Below are 22,384 nucleotides of genomic sequence, written 5' to 3'. Positions count from 1 at the left end.
CCTGTAGGACTTTTATTGTTGCTTCGGCACCGTCAAAAACAATCAGCTGCAATTTTTTTTGATTTGATACATATTAAGACATTTCAATTGGATTTCCATTATTGTGGTAGAGTCATATTTTTTCACTTTAATACCTATGCACTTGGGGTGTGAAATTAAATATTGGTGAAATGCTTATTGCACAAACAACAGGTGACAAAAATTGAACAGAATAGGAATTTATTGAAGAGATGTGGAGAGGCACTTTTTTCCCTGAGATTACATGAAATGACAGGCGATGGCTAAAGTTGCTTCACAATAGTTGACTTTGGAGAGGGTGGGACAATGACCAGATTGGCGCAGGATGGTATACAGCCAAACGGCTGCTAACTGGATTGGCGTGCAAACTGTGAGGGTGGATCAGTTCGCAGCCATGTGTATCTGTCTCAGGGAGAAGGGACATACTCGTACATGGGTTTTTGGATGAGACATTCGGGCTGGCTGGATAGATTGATGATATAAGAGAGGCCTGGCAGTCCAGATGGAAGCTGACATGAACAAGGGTGCTGCAGACCATAAACCACCATCGAATCTCAGTTTAATGATAAGATGGTTATTCCAATTTAGTCCAGCTCACTTTTTCGCCTCCTCACATTACATATTAGCTGCTCTTGTAGCTCTGAATCCAGGCGGAGATTACATAATGTCCTACTGGATGAATATTTTACTAATGAATATGACACATCCATGACAATTCAAGCTCAGGTCTGTCTGTCTGTCTGTCTGTCAAGATAGATAGATAGATAGATAGATGGATGGATGGATAGATGGATAGATGGATAGATGGATAGATAGATAGATAGATAGATAGATAGATAGATAGATAGATGGATCGATGGATAGATAGATGATCCATCCAGATTGTTAACCTTACTAAAAAAATAAAGGCAAACATTTCATAACTCACAAATTTAAAAAGGCACATAATGAGGCCAACCTCTTTCAAATTTGGTGACCTTTTTTTGGCACCAACCCAATTGAAAAAGCAGCTTTATTTTGCAGATGTAATATGCCATGGATGTATCTGCCACCTGCTGGATGGTTCGTGGATGCTAAATTTAATGGTGGATTGGCAGCAGGTGTGGTTGTCAATGAGGGATACAGATGGATTCAACACACAAATCTACTCAATAAAACCTTTTTTTCCAGATACAGCTGGTATCAGAGTGGGATATGAAGGTGGACTACCAATATGTAGACCTGGGTTTCATTCCTGGTCACCCTACATGTCTATACCCTTGAACAAGCCACTTTATCTGCATTATCCCAGTCCACCCAACTGTAAATGGGTATCATCCTTGGCTGGGGAAGTAACCTCCATTGGCCTGGCACCCCATCAAAGCAGAGTCATAAACTCTCATCCACTTCATGCTGTGGAATCCAAGGATAAGCAGGGGCACCAATAGGTCTCAGGTCCTGTAAAAGACTTACTTTCCAGATGCTTTCACAGTAGTTATGTTATAAAACTCAAATAACTTGATCATGCATCCACAAAATACTTGTGGTAAGGTTTTAGTATTAATTTACCCATGAAGGAAAAGCGTGAGAGAGATAATCAAGTGAAGTACGCAGCGAATGGGGTCCATGACAGAGAACGAGTGTTCCCAGAGAGAAGTGCACTAAATCATGGAAAGAAACAAATAATTTATGATTGTTTGACAGCAGTTAATAGATGCTAAAATTCAAATAACAAAAGTCCACAAGAGCCTGTGGGAAATATTTTGAATGAATGTAGTCAGAGTAGACTACATTCCTTCTCTCTCTGTCTGTCTTGCTCATCATGTAGGTGGTTTTGAAGTTACATGCAGCTTGTCAGTTTCATTTCCAAGACATGGGTCTGGTGGCCACCAAGACCAAGACACTGAGGTGATTCATCATAAGAATCAGTATACTCCATTTTTCACGTAGCGTTCTGCAGTCCTACTGCTCACAAATGTGTGAGAGACCTCCAATATCAATAACATCAAGCAAAGATGTCCAATAGCAATGCAAAGCGTTGTATATGCCCCCACAAGTATGTCAGTGATAAAGAAGTGAGGAAATGACTTCTTTCGTGATAGAGTGGTGCTTTAAAGATGGTATATGGTGTGTTTGGATTGTGAAAGATTGCAATTGGTATGTACTGTACTGACACCCATTTTCAAAAAGATAGTTCCTCTAGCCTCCGTCAGTACACCACCGAGAAATGGTTTCTATCAGATGAGGTATTCTTTAATTATTGTGTGGAAATGAAAATCAAGATGGTGCATATGGCGGCGCCATATATATATATATATATATATATATATATATATATATATATATATATATAAAGAAAGAGAGAGAGAGAGAGAGAGAGAGAGAGAGAGATGAATGCCTGAGGAGGTGAAATCATAATGTCACCAAATTAGCTAACGGCGGTAAGGCATTGCATTTTTCTGGACATTCTGCTGCAAATAGGTTCCGATTTTGTACAAGGTGGTTGTATTGCTATTCGTCATCAGCTAATGCACTGCATATAAATGCTGCTAGCTGTCAGTTTGGTGCAGTTTGTTCCCCCTTGTCTTCTTTGTTTACATGTGGTATTAATTTTTCATGCTGATCATGTGCACGTTTTTGTTTTCTCACATTTGACCATGACCATGTAGACATCTATGGTGCATATGGGTGGCTGGGGAAGGCGCTCCCCTTTCTCCAGGATGTCCGGGATCTCCCGCGTGGGAATGCCGTCGTACGGTTTGCCTCCGAATGTCATCAGCTCCCAGATGGTCACTCCTGGAGGGGGTAACAAAACCGTAAGAAGGAGGTGTGAGGAGGAAAAGTGAGACGGAAAGAGACACACACAGTGTAGAAAACCAAACCAAGTGAACAAGATCAGCAGATGGATGAGTGGGAGAGAAGCAAAAGCAGATTTCAGCTCACGTTTAATGCTTCACTGTTAGTAAGATGAAGAATTAAACGTTAAATTTGCCTTTGATTTTGTCCACCCACCGTAACTCCAAACATCACTCTGATGGGTGAATTTCCGATAGTGGATGCATTCCAGAGCCATCCATTTGATTGGCATCTGCAAAAGAGGGATAGAAAGATAAAACGAAGGGGAACAGGATGTGAAGGTACAGCAAGACAATGTAACACGCAAGGACAGAGGAATTCTGAATTATCATTCCTCCATTTATATTTGCCTTTGCTCAGGAGGTCATGTGAGCACCAGTGTTTATCAGATAGTTTGCCAGATTATGCAAAAGATTTCCATGTAATCTCCACAAAAAGTTATCAGAGTAACTAAATTTGCATTGAAGATATTTCAGTGTTCAGTGATCAGGATCCAGATTTAGGGATATAGGGATCATCTAGAACCATTTTCTCATTACTAGTAATGATAATACTATTAATGCTATTACTATTATAATACTAATAAATGAACTTTCAGAATTTCTGAGAACTTTCAGGCCAGAGCAAGGTCAAAAAATAATTTCTAAACACACTACATGTTAAGGCACATACAACTGTGGTCAGACGTTTCCATACAGTCATCATGAGTATGAATGTCATGGTAATTTTAAGCTTTTAATGATGTCTTTGAAGTGTTCTTTTATCAGGGTGGAATGATGGAACAGCATACATCATTAATGACTTTAAAAAACTAGAGTTGGGTGCACAAGTTTGAATTTCATTTTGGATCTTCTTCAATCCACACAAGGGTCAAAATTATACATACAGGCCCAAATATATACATACATTCGATAAAACTTTTAATACGTAGTGCTGGAGGTTCTACAATGTCTTTTAAAAGTGACAAGGCCAAGGTCTATTAACTCCTCGTTAGTGATCACGATTGACTATGACTGGTGGCTTCTCTTTGCCAGCATATGATAAAAAGAATGCGTTTGACAGCATTCATTGGCCTGACCATTACTCAGAACATTGGGAAAGTCCAAGGAACTCAGTGAATATCTAATAAGGAGAATTGTATATTTACACAAATTAGGGAATCTTTTTAAAGTCATAAATTATGTATGCTGTACAAGACTTCCTACCTGGTAAATGAACAGTTGAAAGACATCATCAAAAGCATTAAAATTACCATGACATTCATGCCCACGATGAGCGTATGTAAACATATAACCACAGCTATAACCTATAACTTATCTATGCTCAGTGTTAAACACTGATATGGATGGAGACTTCTACATGAATTTGCCCATACTGGTGTCCGTTTTCCAAAAATTTAGACATGACAGAATGGAGCAGTACCACCAGAATTCTCGGGGGCAGTGTAACCAAAACTCAAGCAGGAAACAAATCAAAGCAAAAGGACATGAAGTAGACAGCAAGCAATGTTGTAATACTCTGATGGGAGTTTTATTTATTTTTATATTGTGGTGAAGTTTTTAACGGCTTCACAGACGACCTCTGTCAAACCACTGCCTACATGTTCCTCTTTTTTTTGCAGTACAAACATTATAATGAGTTATTCGACCACTGTCATGTTTGGTGTCATCTGAAACATTTAAGATAGTCTTCAGTGCCCTCTAGTGGATGTTTGGTGTTACATCTGTGCCAACATAAAGGCATTTTGCAAGTATGTGGACAGTGATGGTATCACTGCTTAAAACGCACAGATAGATTTACATACATAATGCAGTGACAGACTGTGACTTTTATCCTAGTTGCTAAGGATAAATGTGGTCTTTCAAGGTTTGAAAATAGAATGACCTGGAGCATATTGATTAACACCTCATTGCGAAGGTCTTTGCTTGTACTTTTTGAAGAATGGAACTTTTTTAGTGACATATCATGCCGTGGCCTCAACTTTACCTAAATTCTGGGTCTTTTAGTGAAGTTTAGGTCTAGTGGCCGGCGATCACTTTAGTATTTCTTCTGTTTTTCTTGTTGTTTAATGCTGGCAAATTATACAGTATTTTTTTTGTCTTTCTGATGCCTGATTCTGTTTTTTCTCTCTGTTTAAGGTGCAGCTCCATCCAGAGATGGGAGTTGTGTTTGTGTTGGCGATCCTCCTGTCCTGTGCACCAATAGCATTTCTTGTATATTTGTCTGTGAATTGTTCTGTGAATTGTTCCGTAATTTATGTTTGTAGCATGGCCCAAACAGAGGGTCACCCCTTTGAGTCTGGTCTGCTTGAGGTTTCTTCCTCAGAGGGAGTTTTTCCTTACCACTGTTGCTCTGGGGGTTGGTAAGGTTAGACCTTACCTGTGTGAAGCGCTTTGAGGCAACTCTGTTGTGATTTGGCCCTATATAAATGAAAATAAACTGAAATTGAAAAAATATCATAATAGGGGTTCATATTGACCCACAACAATTAAGTAATTCAGAGCTTGGTAAAGATCCATATGTGTTTCAGTTGGATTTTAATAAAAGGTACAAACATGCAATTCAGCCATTTTTGAACGATTCAGAGGAATGCACTTGATGTGCTCTTCTAGTTTGTATTTACACCTGGATTCCAGACATGTTTCAATGCTGTACTTTCACCAACAGCTCCGTTCTTTCTATTAACTGTCTGTTTACAATTGAGAAATCCACCAAACATGTATTTGATATTCCTCAAGTACTCTGATTGATTAGCTTTAGTCTCCCACAGAGATCATCAATAGCGAGTGTGCCTTTTAAGATACTAAATGAGGCTGTACTACTCATTTATCCCACGCTTTTTAATGTCCCCCCATTTTCCAGCAGACATTATATGAAATCGTAATAAAAACAGGCCCTTTGACATTCCTGACAAAGACAACGGCACACCTTGCCACATCCTAACTGCTATATGATTTCCATATTGACTGCAGAGGGGGAATTTGCAGCTACAGAGTCCATTGAACAAGGCAATTATCCGGGCATTTGCATGTGACCGCATGTATGCACACATGCATGTGATTAATAATCCGGCCGCCGCCATCTCGTGAAAGCCATTGCACATACTTGTTCTTCACGGAAATGAAGAGGAAGAAGGGAAATGAAATGCTTCAGGTTGAAAATGTGGTGCGTACTCCTACTTTCATCTCTGTTGATTTATCTCCCATGGCGTGTCTATTTTTATGGCACACATGTAGATCTGCTGAAAACGACTCTCATTTATCAAAGCATTGGTAAACATGAAGTCAATCACCCAGACGGTTGCATCAAAATTGCCGGGTCTGGTTTATGAAAAAATACTTTTTATTTTTATTTTTCCCAGTGATAAAAGGTGAACTTGGAAACCACAGTGTGCTCCTTTCAGGCCTCCAGCTGAAAAGATGCAGCAATGAACAAGCAAATTTAATCAAGGGACTTGATCAGGACAATTTGCATAGTAAGTCTCAAGCAAGTAAGAGAGAACAGGCTTCTGATTATTGTAGTCCGATTCCCCAAACAAAACAAACTGTTTGGAACTGGGGCTGCATTATTTGCTCAGATGAAGTGCTCCTACCCCCCCTCCACACACATCTAAGTTTAGCAGACATGACTCGAGTAGAAACAGTAATGAAACTGAACACATGACCAGAATCACATTTTGTTTTACAGGGTTTTTATTTTTATGGTGAGGAGAAAATGGTGTAAAAAAAAATCTAATAAATGAAATTGGCTTCTTTATTATTATCAGATTAATTGCATTTCTCACTGGTGCATCTGGTTTGACTACATGAAAAACAATTTCACTTGTCTGATCTGAAGAAAAGAAACTAAGAATTTAATCCATTTACATATAACAAATTTAGTTTCTTTTTTATGGACTTTGTAGCATTATATTGAACATGAATTATTTAAATAATCAGCAACTGCAGAAACGTATCAATGACTTAAAAAAACTGTGAGGGCATAACGTGTGTGTGTGTGTGTGTGTGTGTGTGTGTGTGTGTGTGTGTGTGTGTGTGTGTGTGTGTGTGTGTGTGTGTGTGTGTGAACACTCCTGGTCCTGCGTTCATGACTGTGTCTTGTGGTCTGTATCTTCTCCCCTGTCTTGGTCTGTCATCCAGGTGTGTCTCAGTGTGGTTCATCCTCCGTCTTTGTCTCGGGTCTGTCTCTCCCCTGTCTGTGTTTTGTCTCCCTTCTTCCATCTTCTCCGTGTTACGTTTCCACATTGATTTTGTACTTGTATTTCTTGATTTACTTTTTGGTTAGTGTTCAGTTCATTTTTGTAGTTGGATTTTTGTTTGTCCTTTTTATGTGTTCATCTTCTTGTTAGTTTTTCTACTGAGCACTTTTATTCCAAGCTGAGCTCCTCGATGCTTTTCTGTTTTGAGTTCTGGACTTAGTTTTTGTACTTTGTTATGTGATCACCTCTTTCATATATTAGTTCTTCTTGTGAGTTTTCTCTTATGTTACACTTTTTACACCTTTGAGTAATTTTTGCTTTTGTGTACTTGGATTTACATTTGGTTCTGTGGCTTTTGACTTCTTTCTTGAGGTTTAGTTATGTTTTTCCTTTACTCAGCTTTCGTACCATCTGGTTTTTCCCACCAAAGGTCAACAGACAAACAGGAAGTCTGTCCGTTGACCTTTGATTTTTGCACACACCTGTCTTTTTTTTTGTCATCAGTTCTTGTTGGATTTAAGCCACACCTCGGTTTCTGTTTGTTTGCCAGCTGTTTCACGTTGCTTCCTGTGAGTAATCAGAGTTTGACTTCGCTGCTGTATCATTCCAACTATTTCTTATTTAATTTCCTTGTGACTCAGTTTCTCTCTCTCTTATCTCACTTTTGTTTGGAGTTTTTGACTGTTGTCTGGACAATCGATCACATGGTTTTTGCACATATCACCTGCCTTTTGCTGTCTGCATTTTGGGGTTCTATCAGACATTGCATTAAACCCAACAATTACTTTGCCAAGGAATAAAATGCCCACTTTACATTGTATATAAATAAATGACCACTTCCACTGACATGTGATTACTACTGATTAAAAAACAAAATATTGGGTATAAGGGGAAAATAATTAATAAATAAAAATAAAACAATTGCCTTTGCAAAAAATGTTATAGCAGGGCTCCCAGGACATTTACAGGACTTGGCAAAGACCAACACACATTGATTATGTCCTCACAGAAAAAAAAGTTGCAAAAACTTGTTGTTGCCTTTGTTGGTATGTTACGGTCAAGAAATTCATTTAATTTTGGGTGCAAGTTTGACCAACTTTAAATAAAAGGAGGGAGGTGGATTCTCAGAGTGGGGGTATTTTCAGTGAAAGAGTGTAACACCTGCGCCTTGTATGTTTGACACTGATTCATGCAAATGAATTCTTTGTCATTCACTGATCCGATACAGTGGGGTTAAAAAAGTATTTAGTCAGCCACTGATTGTGCAAGTTCCACTACTTAGAAAGATGAGAGAGGTCTGTAATTTTCAACATAGGTCCACTTCAACTTTGAGAGACAAAATGAGAGAAAAAAAAAAATCCAGGGAATAACACTGCAGGATTTTTAAAGAATTTACGAGGGCTGTCAATAAAGTATAGGTCCTTTATATTTTTTTCTAAAACTATATGGATTTCATTCATATGTTTTTACGTCAGACATGCTTGAACCCTCGTGCGCATGTGTGAGTTTTTTCCATGCCTGTCGGTGACGTCATCCGCCTGTGAGCACTCCTTGTGGGAGGAGTCGTCCAGCCCCTCGTCGGAATTCCTTTGTCTGAGAAGTTGCTGAGAGACTGGCGCTTTGTTTGATCAAAATTTTTTCTAAACCTGTGAGGCACATCGAAGTGGACACGGTTCAAAAAATTAAGCTGGTTTTCGGTGAAAATTTTAACGGCTGATGAGAGATTTTGAGGTGATACTGTTGCTTTAAGGACTTCCCACGGTGCGAGACGTCGCGCAGTGCTCTCAGGCGCCGTCGTCAGCCTGTTTCAAGCTGAAAACCTCCACATTTCAGGCTCTAATGATCCAGGACGTCGTGAGAGAACAGAGAAGTTTCAGAAGAAGTCGGTTTCAGCATTTTATCCGGATATTCCACTGTTAAAGGAGATTTTTTTAATGAAAGACGTGCGGACGGGTCCGCGCGTCGGGACGCAGCTGGCATGGTGCGGCGGCACAGGAAAAACACCTCCATGTTGATAACCATTTGTAAAATCCAGGCGGCTTTTGATGGCTTTCAGTGGAGTGAGTATATGAGAAATTGTTTAACAGCTGGACATGTTCCAACTTGTCCTTAAGGCTTCCAACGGAGGTGTTTTTCCTGTGGCGGAGCGTCGCAGCGGCTGCGAGCCGACGCTGCAATCCGCCCGCACGTCTTTCATTAAAAAAATCTCCTTTAACCGTGGAATATCCAGATAAAATGCTGAAACCAACTTCTTCTGAAACTTCTCTGTTCTCTCACGACGTCCTGGATCAATAGAGCCTGAAATGTGGAGGTTTTCAGCTTGAAACAGGCTGACGACGGCGCCTGAGAGCGCTGTGCGACGTCTCGCACCGTGGGAAGTCCTTAAAGCGACAGTATCACCTCAAAATCTCTCATCAGCCATTAAAATTTTCACCAAAAACCAGCTTAATTTTTCGAACCGTGTCCACTTCAATGTGCCTCACAGGTTTAGAAAAAATTTTGATCAAACAAAGCGCCAGTCTCTCAGCAACTTCTCAGACAAAGGAATTCCGATGAGGGGCTGGACGACTCCTCCCACAAGGAGTGCTCACAGGCGAATGATGTCACCGACAGGCGTGGAAAAACTCACGCATGCGCACGAGGGTTCAAGCATGTCTGATGTAAAAACTATATGAATGAAATCCATATAGTTTTTGAAAAAAATAAAAAGGACCTATACTTTATTGACAGACCTCGTATTTGTAAATTATGGTGGAAAATAAGTATTTGGTCAATAACAAAAGTTCAGCTCAATACTTTGTAACATAATCTTTGTTGGCAATGACAGAGGTCAAATGTTTCCTGTTAGTCTTCACCAGGTTTGCACACACTGTAGCTGGTATTTTGGCCCATTCCTCCATGCAGATCTCCTCTAGAGCAGTGATGTTTTGGGGCTGTCGCTGGGCAACATGGACTTTCAACTCCCTCAACAAGTTTTCTATGGGGTTGAGGTCTGGAGACTGGCTAGGCCACTCCAGGACCATGAAATGCCTTTTATGTTTTATGAAGCCACTCCGTTGCCCGAGCGGTGTGTTTGGGATCATTGTCATGCTGGAAGACCCAGTCACTTTGCATCTTCAATGCTCTCACTGATGGAAGGAGGTTTTGGCTTAAAATCTCACGATACATGGCCACGTTCATTCTTCCCTTAACACAGATCAGTCGCCCTGTCCCCTTTGCAGAAAAACAGTCCCACAGCATGATGTTTCCACCCCCATGCTTCACAGTTGGTATGGTGTTCTCAGAATACAACTCAGCATTCTTCTTCCTCCAAACAAACGAGTTGAGTTTTTACCAAAAAGTTCTATTTTGGTTTCATGTGACCACATGATATTCTCCAAATCCTCTTCTGGATCATCCATATGCTCTCTGGCAAACTTCAGATGGGCCTGGACATGTACTGGCTTAAGCAGGGGAACACGCCTGGCACTGCAGGATTTGAGTCCCTCTCTGTGTAGTGTGCAGCCTTTGTTACTTTAGTCTCAGCTCTCTGCAGGTCCTTCATCAGGTCCTCCGTGTAGTTCTGGGATTTTGGTCACTGTTCTCATGATCATTTTGACCCCATGGGATGAGATCTTGCGTGGAGCCACAGATTGAGGGAGATTATCAATGGTCTTGTATGTCTTCCATTTTCTTACAATAGCTCCCACAATTGATTTATTCACACCAACCTGCCTGCCTACTGTAGATTCACTCTTCTCAGCCTGGTGCAGGTCTACAACGTTCTTCCTGGTGTCCTTTGACAGCTCTTTAGTCTTGGCCATGGTTGAGTTTGGAATATGACTGTTTGAGGCTGTGGACAGGTGTCTTTTATACAGATAACAAGTTCAAACAGGTGCCAGTAATACAGGTAACAGGCGGAGGACAGAAGAGCTTCTAAACGAAGTACAGGTCTGTGAAAGCCAGAAATCTTGCTTGTTTGTGGGTGACCAAATACTTATTTTCCACCATAATTTACAAATAAATTCTTTAAAAATCCTACAATTTAATTTCCTGGAGTTTTTTTTTCTCATTTTGTCTCTCATAGTTGACGTGTACAGACCTCTCTCATCTTTCTAAGTAGGAGAACTTGCACAATCATGGGCTGACTAAATACTTTTCTGCCCCACTGTAATATATGATTCTGGTTCCAAAACTGAACTACTTTACAAATAACTAACAGGCATCACCCCGTTCCACCATAGATGGCTACAAAGTGGTGGAGTTACACAGTTTGTTTGTTTATTTATTCCAAGTCAACATAATATATAAACAATAATATTAACAATATAAACAAATAGTACAGTTTTATGTACACTATGACACTGTTCATAAAATGGTGAAAAGAAAAAAGAAAATTAATAAAGACAAAAAAGGCATAAATGAATTAACATAACATAAACAGAATCAACTTGGAAAGGAGTGGGATGAAGACAAGCTTATTGACTCCCACCCCCAATTCCATCCTCAATTAAATTAAATTACTTAAATTACATGGTTGCCATCATTTTGAGCTTAATATTTCAAATATAATATATAAAGCATATTAATTATATATGTATGTGAACATACACCCACATACAGTACATATGAACACACACATACATACACACATATCCATACATACAAACATACATATATACATATATACACATATACATACATATATATACACATATACATATATATACATATACACATACACATATACACATATACATATACGAGGTCTGTCAATAAAGTATAGGTCCTTTTTATTTTTTTCAAAATCTATATGGATTTCATTCATATGTTTATACGTCAGACATGCTTGAACCCTCGTGCGCATGCGTGAGTTTTTCCACGCCTGTCGGTGACGTCATTCGCCTGTGAGCACTCCTTGTGGGAGGACTCGTCCAGCCCCTCGTCGGAATTCCTTTGTCTGAGAAGTTGCTGAGAGACTGGCGCTTTGTTTGATCAAAATTTTTTCTAAACCTGTGAGACACATCGAAGTGGACACGGTTTGAAAAATTAAGCTGGTTTTCGGTGAAAATTTTAACGGCTGATGAGAGATTTTGAGGTGATACTGTCGCTTTAAGGACTTCCCACGGTGCGAGACGTCGTGCAGCACTCCCAGGCACCGTCGTCAGCCTGTTTCAAGCTGAAAACCTCCACATTTCAGGCTCTATTGATCCAGGACGTCGTGAGAGAACAGAGAAGTTTCAGAAGAAGTCGGTTTCAGCATTTTATCCGGATATTCCACTGTTAAAGGAGATTTTTTTAATGAAAGACGTGTGGGCGGATTGCAGCGTCGGCTCGCAGCCGCTGCGACGCTCCGCCACAGGAAAAACACCTCTGTTGGAAGCCTTAAGGACAAGTTGGAACATGTCCAGCTGTTAAACAATTTCTCATATACTCACTCCACTGAAAGCCATCAAAAGTCGCCTGGATTTTACAAATGGTTATCAACACGGATGTGTTTTTCCTGTGCCGCCGCACTGCGCTGGCTGCGTCCCGACGCGCGGACCCGTCCGCACGTCTTTCATTAAAAAAATCTCCTTTAACAGTGGAATAGCCGGATAAAATGCTGAAACCGACTTCTTCTGAAACTTCTCTGTTCTCTCACGACGTCCTGGATCAATAGAGCCTGAAATGTGGAGGTTTTCAGCTTGAAACAGGCTGACGATGGCGCCTGGGAGCGCTGCATGATGTCCCGCTCCGTGGGAAGTCCTTAAAGCGAGTATCACCTCAAAATCTCTCATCAGCCGTTAAAAGTTTCACCGAAAACCAGCTTAATTTTTTGAACCGTGTCCACTTCGATGTGCCTCACAGGTTTAGAAAAAATTTTGATCAAACAAAGCGCCAGTCTCTCAGCAACTTCTCAGACAAAGGAATTCCGACGAGGGGCTGGACGACTCCTCCCACAAGGAGTGCTCACAGGCGAATGACGTCACCGACAGGCGTGGAAAAACTCACGCATGCGCAAGAGGGTTCAAGCATGTCTGACGTAAAAACATATGAATGAAATCCATATAGTTTTTGAAAAAAATAAAAAGGACCTATACTTTATTGACAGACCTCGTATATATATATATATATATATATATATATATATATATATATATATATATATATATATATATATATATATATATATATATATATATATATATATATATATATATATATATGCATACATACATACAAACACACATATTCTATATTCATATGTTCTGGCTCCACCCCTTTGTTGGATATGTCCCCATTCCTTGCAAGTCCCTTCGGCTGCTCCCTTGTTTGCACTCGGGATCGCCACAGCAAATCCAAGGTGGATCTGCATGTTGAATTGGCACAGGTTTTATGCCGGATGCCCTTCCTGACGCAACTCCACATTACATGGAGAAATGTCGCAGGGGTGGGATTTGAACCCGGAACCTTCTGAACTGAAACCAAGCGCATTAACCACTTGGCCACCACCTAACACAAATTATTCCAGAATGTAGTCCCGACTGTTGGTCAAGTTGAATGATCAATCAATCAATCAATCAATTTTTTTTATATAGCGCCAAATCACAACAAACAGTTGCCCCAAGGCGCTTTATATTGTAAAGCAAGGCCATACAATAATTATGTAAAACCCCAACGGTCAAAACGACCCCCTGTGAGCAAGCACTTGGCTACAGTGGGAAGGAAAAACTCCCTTTTAACAGGAAGAAACCTCCAGCAGAACCAGGCTCAGGGAGGGGCAGTCTTCTGCTGGGACTGGTTGGGGCTGAGGGAGAGAACCAGGAAAAAGACATGCTGTGGAGGGGAGCAGAGATCGATCACTAATGATTAAATGCAGAGTGGTGCATACAGAGCAAAAAGAGAAAGAAACAGTGCATCATGGGAACCCCCCAGCAGTCTACATCTATAGCAGCATAACTAAGGGATGGTTCAGGGTCACCTGATCCAGCTCTAACTATAAGCTTTAGCAAAAAGGAAAGTTTTAAGCCTAATCTTAAAAGTAGAGAGGGTGTCTGTCTCCCTGATCTGAATTGGGAGCTGGTTCCACAGGAGAGGAGCCTGAAAGCTGAAGGCTCTGCCTCCCATTCTACTCTTACAAACCCTAGGAACTACAAGTAAGCCTGCAGTCTGAGAGCGAAGCGCTCTATTGGGGTGATATGGTACTACGAGGTCCCTAAGATAAGATGGGACCTGATTATTCAAAACCTTATAAGTAAGAAGAAGAATTTTAAATTCTATTCTAGAATTAGCAGGAAGCCAATGAAGAGAGGCCAATATGGGTGAGATATGCTCTCTCCTTCTAGTCCCCGTCAGTACTCTAGCTGCAGCATTTTGAATTAACTGAAGGCTTTTTAGGGAACTTTTAGGACAACCTGATAATAATGAATTACAATAGTCCAGCCTAGAGGAAATAAATGCATGAATTAGTTTTTCAGCATCACTCTGAGACAAGACCTTTCTGATTTTAGAGATATTGCGTAAATGCAAAAAAGCAGTCCTACATATTTGTTTAATATGCGCTTTGAATGACATATCCTGATCAAAAATGACTCCAAGATTTCTCACAGTATTACTAGAGGTCAGGGTAATGCCATCCAGAGTAAGGATCTGGTTAGACACCATGTTTCTAAGATTTGTGGGGGCCAAGTACAATAACTTCAGTTTTATCTGAGTTTAAAAGCAGGAAATTAGAGGTCATCCATGTCTTTATGTCTGTAAGACAATCCTACAGTTTAGCTAATTGGTGTGTGTCCTCTGGCTTCATGGATAGATAAAGCTGGGTATCATCTGCGTAACAATGAAAATTTAAGCAATACCGTCTAATAATACTGCATCAGATGCGCTCTATCTCCCCAAGACCTTACCCAGGTGAAGTGCCTTGGTTCAGCCTTGTTGTGATTTGGCGCTACATAAATAAGATGATTGAATGAAAATAAAATATACATGTCCTGGCTTTGCTTCTTTTAGCTCTGCCCTATGACTTTAAAGTTTTTATTTAAGATCAAATACAACCTTCTGAAAGAGGTTTGTTTAATACATTAAAATAGCTATAACCGAAGAACTGCTACTGGATGTTACACTAGTACTCTAATCTCAGCCACTTCAGCCACTCCTACCAAAGCCTCCATCTCTGTCCTTGAAAAGGGAAAATCATCAGGTGTAGCCCTTTAGCAGCTTGAAGGGCACTCCATCTGGGAAAACCCAGAGCTTTGCTGATTCTAGTTGATCATGTTCTTGGATATTTGTAGCCCCTCAATGTGGGTTCTTGGGTGCTCACTGCTGTCTTGTTATAACCATGGGGAAGACCAACAGGACTCATGCACTAAATGTGCATGCAAGGGCCTCAAGTCCGTGTTTAATACACACGTGGTTGGTCCAGCAAGAAAAACAAAGAACACAAAAGCTCAGCTTACATCAATCACAGAGGGAGCAGATACAACTTTACACCACTATTTACAGAGTGAAGAGTTCAGATGCAAAACCCAGTATCTCCAAAACCATAAATTTTTATTTGAGGCCACCATGTACTTGGCTGTCAAAGGGACCCATCAGCATGCAAAATATGAAAGAATTTGAAAAAACTGTTTTCATTTTATTAATGAAAATCGGTGCATTTCTGCATATGGTGTTATGTGTCGGACGCAGCTCGGAGAACCGACCAGCGTTTGAAAGACCCAGTATGAAATAAGCAGAGCACGGTACAAAGGCTAACTGAATTTAATACATAACAGTGATACATAAAGAACAAAGTGCGGTCTGGCATGGTGCGCTCCCAGCAGCGCTAACGGTCCGGAGCCAGAAGCTGTTCGGACCCAAGGACCCCGCCGACACCCCCAGGTGGCCGCAACAAACCGAGTCTGTGAAAGAAGGAACCATTATGTGAGTCCACACTCTACACACAGAGAGAACACTTAAAGGTGTACAAACAGCAAACACTTCCTGGCTTGATTACTAATCAACTTCCCAACCTGCAGGCATGGAACATCCAGTTCACAAAACTCCACTGCAGGGGAAGTCGATACATGACTAACATACAGCTCAATATAAAAAGGTGTGAGGGACACCACATTTACTGACTGTATAAATGTTAGTCACAAAATCTAACGTACCTCAGGAAGTGTGCTGACGAGCGTGAGACCTCACCCCCTCCTCTTTCACAGACCGTGCATCAAACCTGGACGTTCTCTGCATCCACTGATGATGAGATGGCTCCCGAGACGACGATCTCACCCGTCTGGTCACAAGGTCGAGTCTCTGGCAAATACACACTGTATACTCCAGTCTTAAATGCCACCATGTTCCAATCCATATAGATGCACCTCAGCTGTGAGTCCTGACGAGCCGCAGGTGATCAGGGTGAGGTCCTGATAACCTCAGCAACACAGCCACTCAGTCCCAAATGCAAGCCACCTGGAAGGAGAAACAAAGGACAGAAACAAAAAGGCAGCCAGGCCCCCCCCAGCCATATAACATATGGTTTCCTTTAAATCTCCATTTTCCACTGCATTTTTCTCCATTTAAAAAAGTACTTACTGAGTTTTGTGTCTGAACTCTTCAGTTGTTGGCTGCTGTACTAATGTCTAAAGCGTCATTTATAGTGCTTTTAAATGATACTGAAAATAACCAGTGGTTGATGTTTCATTTGTTGTTACAAATTCGACTGAACACACAAACTCAGTTTGGGGTTTGTTGCCCGATGTGACTTCATTATCCCAAGTCATTCTTCCCTGCTCGTCACTGGTGACCTTTGATTCACTCCAGTATTCCATTAGTTAATTAATGAGCTGTACGTAAACAAAAACATGCATCCACTTACACTAACCTTCCCCCCGTCAGCGTTGTACTCCTTCTCATCTGCGTCCAAGAGGCGCGCCAGGCCGAAGTCAGTGATCTTGATGTGGTTGGGTGACTTCACCAACACGTTCCGGGCTGCCAAGTCTCTGTGGACGAGCCTCCTCTCCTCCAGGTACATCATCCCCTGAGAAGAGATGCTTTGAGTCCTCTCACACAGGATTTTATCATTTCATATTTCACCATGTGAACAGTCTGAGATTAGCGATGCAGTAAATGTCAGCACTAACACAAAATTATTGTCGTAACTGTCGCCATCATTAACCACTCCCCGTCGCAGACATTTAAATGTGATCCTTCATAGTTATCCCGTCTCACATTTACACCTCAGAGACACAGCACATCCTTGGCAGCTTTTTGCTTCACTTCTTCATTTCAGAACAGCCAGAAAGTCATAAAATCAAACTTCTGAAGGCTAAAAATGTGAATTCCAGGCTTAAAATCTCACTTCTCTAAAGTCTAGTAGATATCCAGCACCTGCTCACGTGTATGGACTGTGAAGACCATAGATTCACTTGCAAGCAAATCATCATCACTGCATGACCTTCAATATCTCTAGATCACTGCACTTTCACCTTCATTTCTTCTTCAACTTTTCAAATTTCATTCCATCTCAGCTTTTTATTTCTGCAATTAATTATGCTGTATTTAAACTTCTGCTCCATTCCTGCTGCTTTCCTCTCCACATTCTCCATACCTCAGTACACCACAAAACATCTGCACAATCAGAAACTTTGGAGTAACTTTTAGGCGACTGCATCAACATGGCGGTGCAACATGGCGGCCTCCATGAGGGGGGTGCACATATATTATATAGTTAAATTCTATATTCAATTTCTGCGAATAAACACCCATAAATCTGACATACTGCAGCTTAAACTTAGATTATGATGCAACCAGGAGTGGTTAGCAGCTGATGCTAATCATGGTTGATGGTAATTGCCATTGACAGTAGTGTTTAACGGGTGATGCCAGCTGTGTCCCTAACAGTTACTGTCAACTGTAGTTTGTTTGAGTGCATTTTTGAATGCTATATGTGATTAGCTTTTTCTTTACTCAAGTGTGCCATGCTAACATGACAAAGTACAGCATACAGTGAGGAAAATAAGTATTTGAACACCCTGCGGTTTTGCAAGTTCTCCCACTTAGAAATCATGGAGGGGTCTGAACTTTTCATCTTAGGTGCGTGTCCACTGTGAGAGACATAATCTAAAAAAAAAAAAAAAAAAAAATCCAGAAATCACAATGGATGATTTTTTAATAATTTATTTGTATGTTACTACTGCAAATAAGTATTTCAACACCTACCAATCAGCAAGAATTCTGTCTCTCACAGACCTGTTAATTTTTCTTTAAGAAGCCCTCTTATTCTGCACTCTTTACCTGTATTAATTGCACCTGTTTGAACTTGTTACCTGTATAAAAGACACCACTCCAACCTGTCCACCATAGCCAAGACCAAAGAGCTGTCTAAGGGCACCAGGGACAAAACTGTAGACCTGCACAAGGCTGGGATGGACTACAGAACAACATGCAAGCAGCTTGGTAGAAGACAACAACTGTTATGATTATTTATTAGAAAGTGGAAGAAACACAAGATGACTGTCAATCTCCCTCGGTCTGGGATTCCATGCAAGATCTCACTTTGTGGGGTAAGGATGATTCTGAGAAAGCTCAGAACTACACAGGAGGACCTGATCAATGACCTACAGAGAGCTGGGACCACAGTCACAAAGATTACATTAGTAACACATGATGCTGTCATGGTTTAAAATCCTGCAGGGCAGCAAGGTCCCCCTGCTCAAGCCAGCACATGTCCAGGCCCGTTTGAAGTTCACCAGTGACCATCTGGATGATCAAGAGGAGGCATGGGGGAAGGTCATGTGGTCAGATGAGACCAGAATAGAGCTTTTTGGAATCAGCTCCACTTACCATGTTTAGAGGATGAGAACAACCCCAAGAAAACCATCCCAACCGTGAAGCATGGGGGTGGAAACATCATACTCTGGGGGTGCTCTTCTGCATAGGGGACAGGATGACTGCACCGTATTGAAGGGAGGATGTATGGGGTCATGTATTGTGAGATTTTGGCAAACAACCTCCTTACCTCAGTAAGAGCATTGAAGATGGGTCATGGTTGGGTCTTCCAGCATGACAATGACCCCAAACACACAGCCAGGACAACTAAGGAGAGGCTCCATAAGAAGCATTTCAAGGTCCTGGAGTGGCCTGGCCAGTCTCCAGACCTGAACTCAATAGAAAATCTTTGGAGGGAGCTGAAACTCCAAACCTGATAGATCTAGAGAAGATCTATATGGAGGAGTGGACTAAAATCCATGGTGCAGTGTGTGAAAACCTGGTGAAAAACTACAGGAAACGTTTGACCTCTGTAATTGCAAACAAAGGCTACTGTACCAAATATTAACATTGATTTTCACAGGTGTTCAAATACTTATTTGCAGCAGTAACATACAAATAAATTATAAAAAAAATCATACATTGTGATTTCTGGATTTTTTTTTTTTTGGATTATGTCTCTCACAGTGGACATGCACCTAAGATGAAAATTTCAGACCCCTCCATGATTTCTAAGTGGGAGAACTTGCAAAATCGCACAGTGTTCAAATACTTATTTTCCTCACTGTATGATGTGCCACATGAGGAAATTCGACAAGTCCCAGAAAATGTTAATCTTGGACTATTAAATATGAAAAAGAAAAAAAAACTATGGAAATCTAAATTTTTGAACAGTTAACTTGGCAGTGAAGCGAAACATTATTCTCTGGCAGCAATTAACCAACAAGAACAGCAAAACGACACTTTTTGCCACAGAGTACACTATCATATCTGCTCCAAAATGCAAGTGCATTCTTTTTTGTTTATTAGCAAAACACTATCTCAGCACATGTTCTTCACAGTAACCAGATCAGCAGGTGAGAAATTAAAAGTTTTTCTGGTGAGGGACCAAATCTGTGCTCAAAGCATTAAAATGTGCAGCAGATCGTTTTTCAACACAGCATCCACCACAGCTCCCTGAGGTGAAGCAGCTGAGCTTGCTTCTCTATTTGTTTGTCTCTATGTGGCCCTGCGATAGACTGGCGTCCTGTGTACCCCGCCTCATGCCCTATGACTGCTGGGATAGGCTCCAGCCCCACAGTGACCCTTAATTGGAGCAAGGGGTTGAATATGAGTGAGTGAGTGAATCACACACTGCTGCCTCACAATGGTGATGTACCAGCATTGCATCTGACCACACCTTGTTCTAGATCAGGGGTGCTCAAGTTCAGTCCTCGAGAGCTACCTTCCTGATACTCTTAGTTGTCTCCCTGCTTCAACACACCTGAATCCAATGAAAGACTCGTTATCAGGCTTTTAATGAGCCTTTCATTGGATTCAGGTGTGTTGAAGCAGGGAGACAACTAAGAGTATCAGGAAGGTAGCTCTCGAGGACTGAACTTGAGCACCCCTGTTCTAGATCAACATGTGTGAGAACGCACTGGTTGGAACCTAGCTTTAGTTCTGTGCTGGTTTGTCTCAGGTGTAAAATACAGCCCCTTTATGTTTCTTTTTCCTTTCCTCTGTCTGTAGAAGACAAAATCTTTTCATTAAAATGTTTTATTATCATGCTCCATCTCACAACTGATTTCTTTCACACCTTTTTGACCTTTTAGATGTCCTTGTCAAATTAAAATATTGGCGAATCTTCTTCCTCTGAGTCTGTCTACAAAAACTAAAGATACAAATTACTGATGAAGAAAGATGTCCACTGGCCTCTGCATGGAATGGACAAACACACTGAGGATATAAAGTTTTCTATTGCTCCACACATCTGATATTTCTGCATGATTTCACGAAAAGTTGCTATTGGCTCTCTAAAATGTTGCCAAAGCCGCTAGATTATGTGATAATGTGATCATATTTAAATTGCATATGGTGGGAAGGTGAATAGCAACCTGTTTTCTTGAAGGTTGGATTATTTTGTTTCATTGTTGTGTTGTTTTGTGGTGCTAGCGTGGAGCCTATGTTGCGGAAATTTTGTTTATCTATCTATCTATCTGTCTGTCTGTCTTGTCTGTCTGTCTATCTATCTGTTTTGTAATTGTATTATATTCAACAAATTAGTCACAACTGTAAGTTCTGTTTGCCAAGATAAATTTCTCTCCTTCCAAAGCAAAACCTTCTACATCTCAAAAACCATAAAACTCCCCAAATCAAAATTTTTATACATAAATACTGAGAGGTCAAAGCTCTGCCTGCCAAAGAATCATACATTTCTGACATTTATTTCAGTTGCTAAATAATTAATTATTAGTTACTTTTACTGAATTTTGGGTGATAAGTAGGATATAAACAGAAGCCCCGAAATGCTCACATCGGCCACTAGACGGTGACAAAAGCTGTTCAAATGTGCGGTAAGGTCTCAACTGTTTATTCACTTGAGATGTTTTGGTGAAAATAAGGTGGACTGACAGCCAAAAATCAGCTTACAGTTGTGTCCCTGCCCTTATGGGGATTTTATGTGTTTACAAACTAGTTTACATGGAATAAAAGTTGTGAGATTTGTCACTCATCACTAGACAGGATGTTCAGTTGCTATGGGCCCTGTGACACCTTGATGATTTATCCAGCATATGCTGACAGCCCCAGCAGTTTGGGTTGATACTGCACGGTATGGTACGGGTCAGAACAGTAAAGTCTGGTTTGGTTGGTTTGGTTTGCATTTGCACCTGTGGCAGAACCCTTTTGTTTGGCAGGCATAACATGTAATTATTGACAACCACATCATTGTGCACGTGGACTTGGTCCTCCACACAGATAACTGACATTTAAAAAAAAAATGTAATTTCATTTTTGTCTTGGTGGATCATGGGATTTATTTTCATTGCGTGCAGAATGCTGAAGAACTGAGTAATGCCTGTGATACATGCTAATGTGAATGAATGAGGCACTGTGACTTATTCAACTTTTATAATAAGTTAGTTGTCTTGTTGTGGCACAAAGCACCGGGTTCTCTGGTTCAGGCTGAGAAACGAACAAAACACAGAGGGACTCCTTTTAAAACACTACATTTCTTCAGCCACAACAACGAACTAAAGTATTTTCAGATGTCATTTTCCAAAATCGGGATGCTTTATGTGGATACGTGTTTGTCAGGCTGTGATGATGAATCCGACTGAAACGAACAGGTAAAATTAAGACTTTATGTTTACTCCGTGTGTGAATGGTTTTAATACCATCTGAACTACATGAGAACTGCAACTTTCAGTTGTTCAGCCAATCAATGGACAGCATCAATGGATGTATCTTGACTTATGAGTAACTTACAAGAAATGTGTGTCAACAGTCGCATAACTTACCTACAACTTATGGTCTGTGTATGTGGGATGTATCAGACGAACGCTGACATACATCCAAAATATTGTGCATGCCCAAACTTTTTCGACGTACTTGCCGTATTATGACGAAAATCAATGTGCT

At 40.7% G+C, this 22,384-nt stretch overlaps 1 protein-coding gene across 1 annotated transcript in view; it reads right to left on the bottom strand.

The window, feature by feature from the left end:
- LOC117517414 (receptor tyrosine-protein kinase erbB-4-like) overlaps positions 1-22,384 on the bottom strand; it is an 886,935-nt gene that overhangs the window by 11,128 nt on the left and 853,423 nt on the right. Inside the window, exons 21-23 of the mRNA XM_034178423.1 lie at positions 16,878-17,033; positions 3,010-3,085; positions 2,647-2,793 (exon numbers count right to left, since the gene is read on the bottom strand). Coding sequence (XP_034034314.1) covers positions 2,647-2,793; positions 3,010-3,085; positions 16,878-17,033 — 379 coding nt within the window. The remainder of the gene's footprint in view (positions 1-2,646; positions 2,794-3,009; positions 3,086-16,877; positions 17,034-22,384) is intronic.

The sequence above is a fragment of the Thalassophryne amazonica genome, chromosome 1 (assembly GCF_902500255.1).
Source record: "Thalassophryne amazonica chromosome 1, fThaAma1.1, whole genome shotgun sequence".
NCBI classification, from domain to species: Eukaryota; Metazoa; Chordata; class Actinopteri; order Batrachoidiformes; family Batrachoididae; genus Thalassophryne; species Thalassophryne amazonica.
The sequence above is the reverse complement of the archived record's forward strand: the minus strand, read 5'-3'. Positions and strand labels throughout refer to the sequence as shown.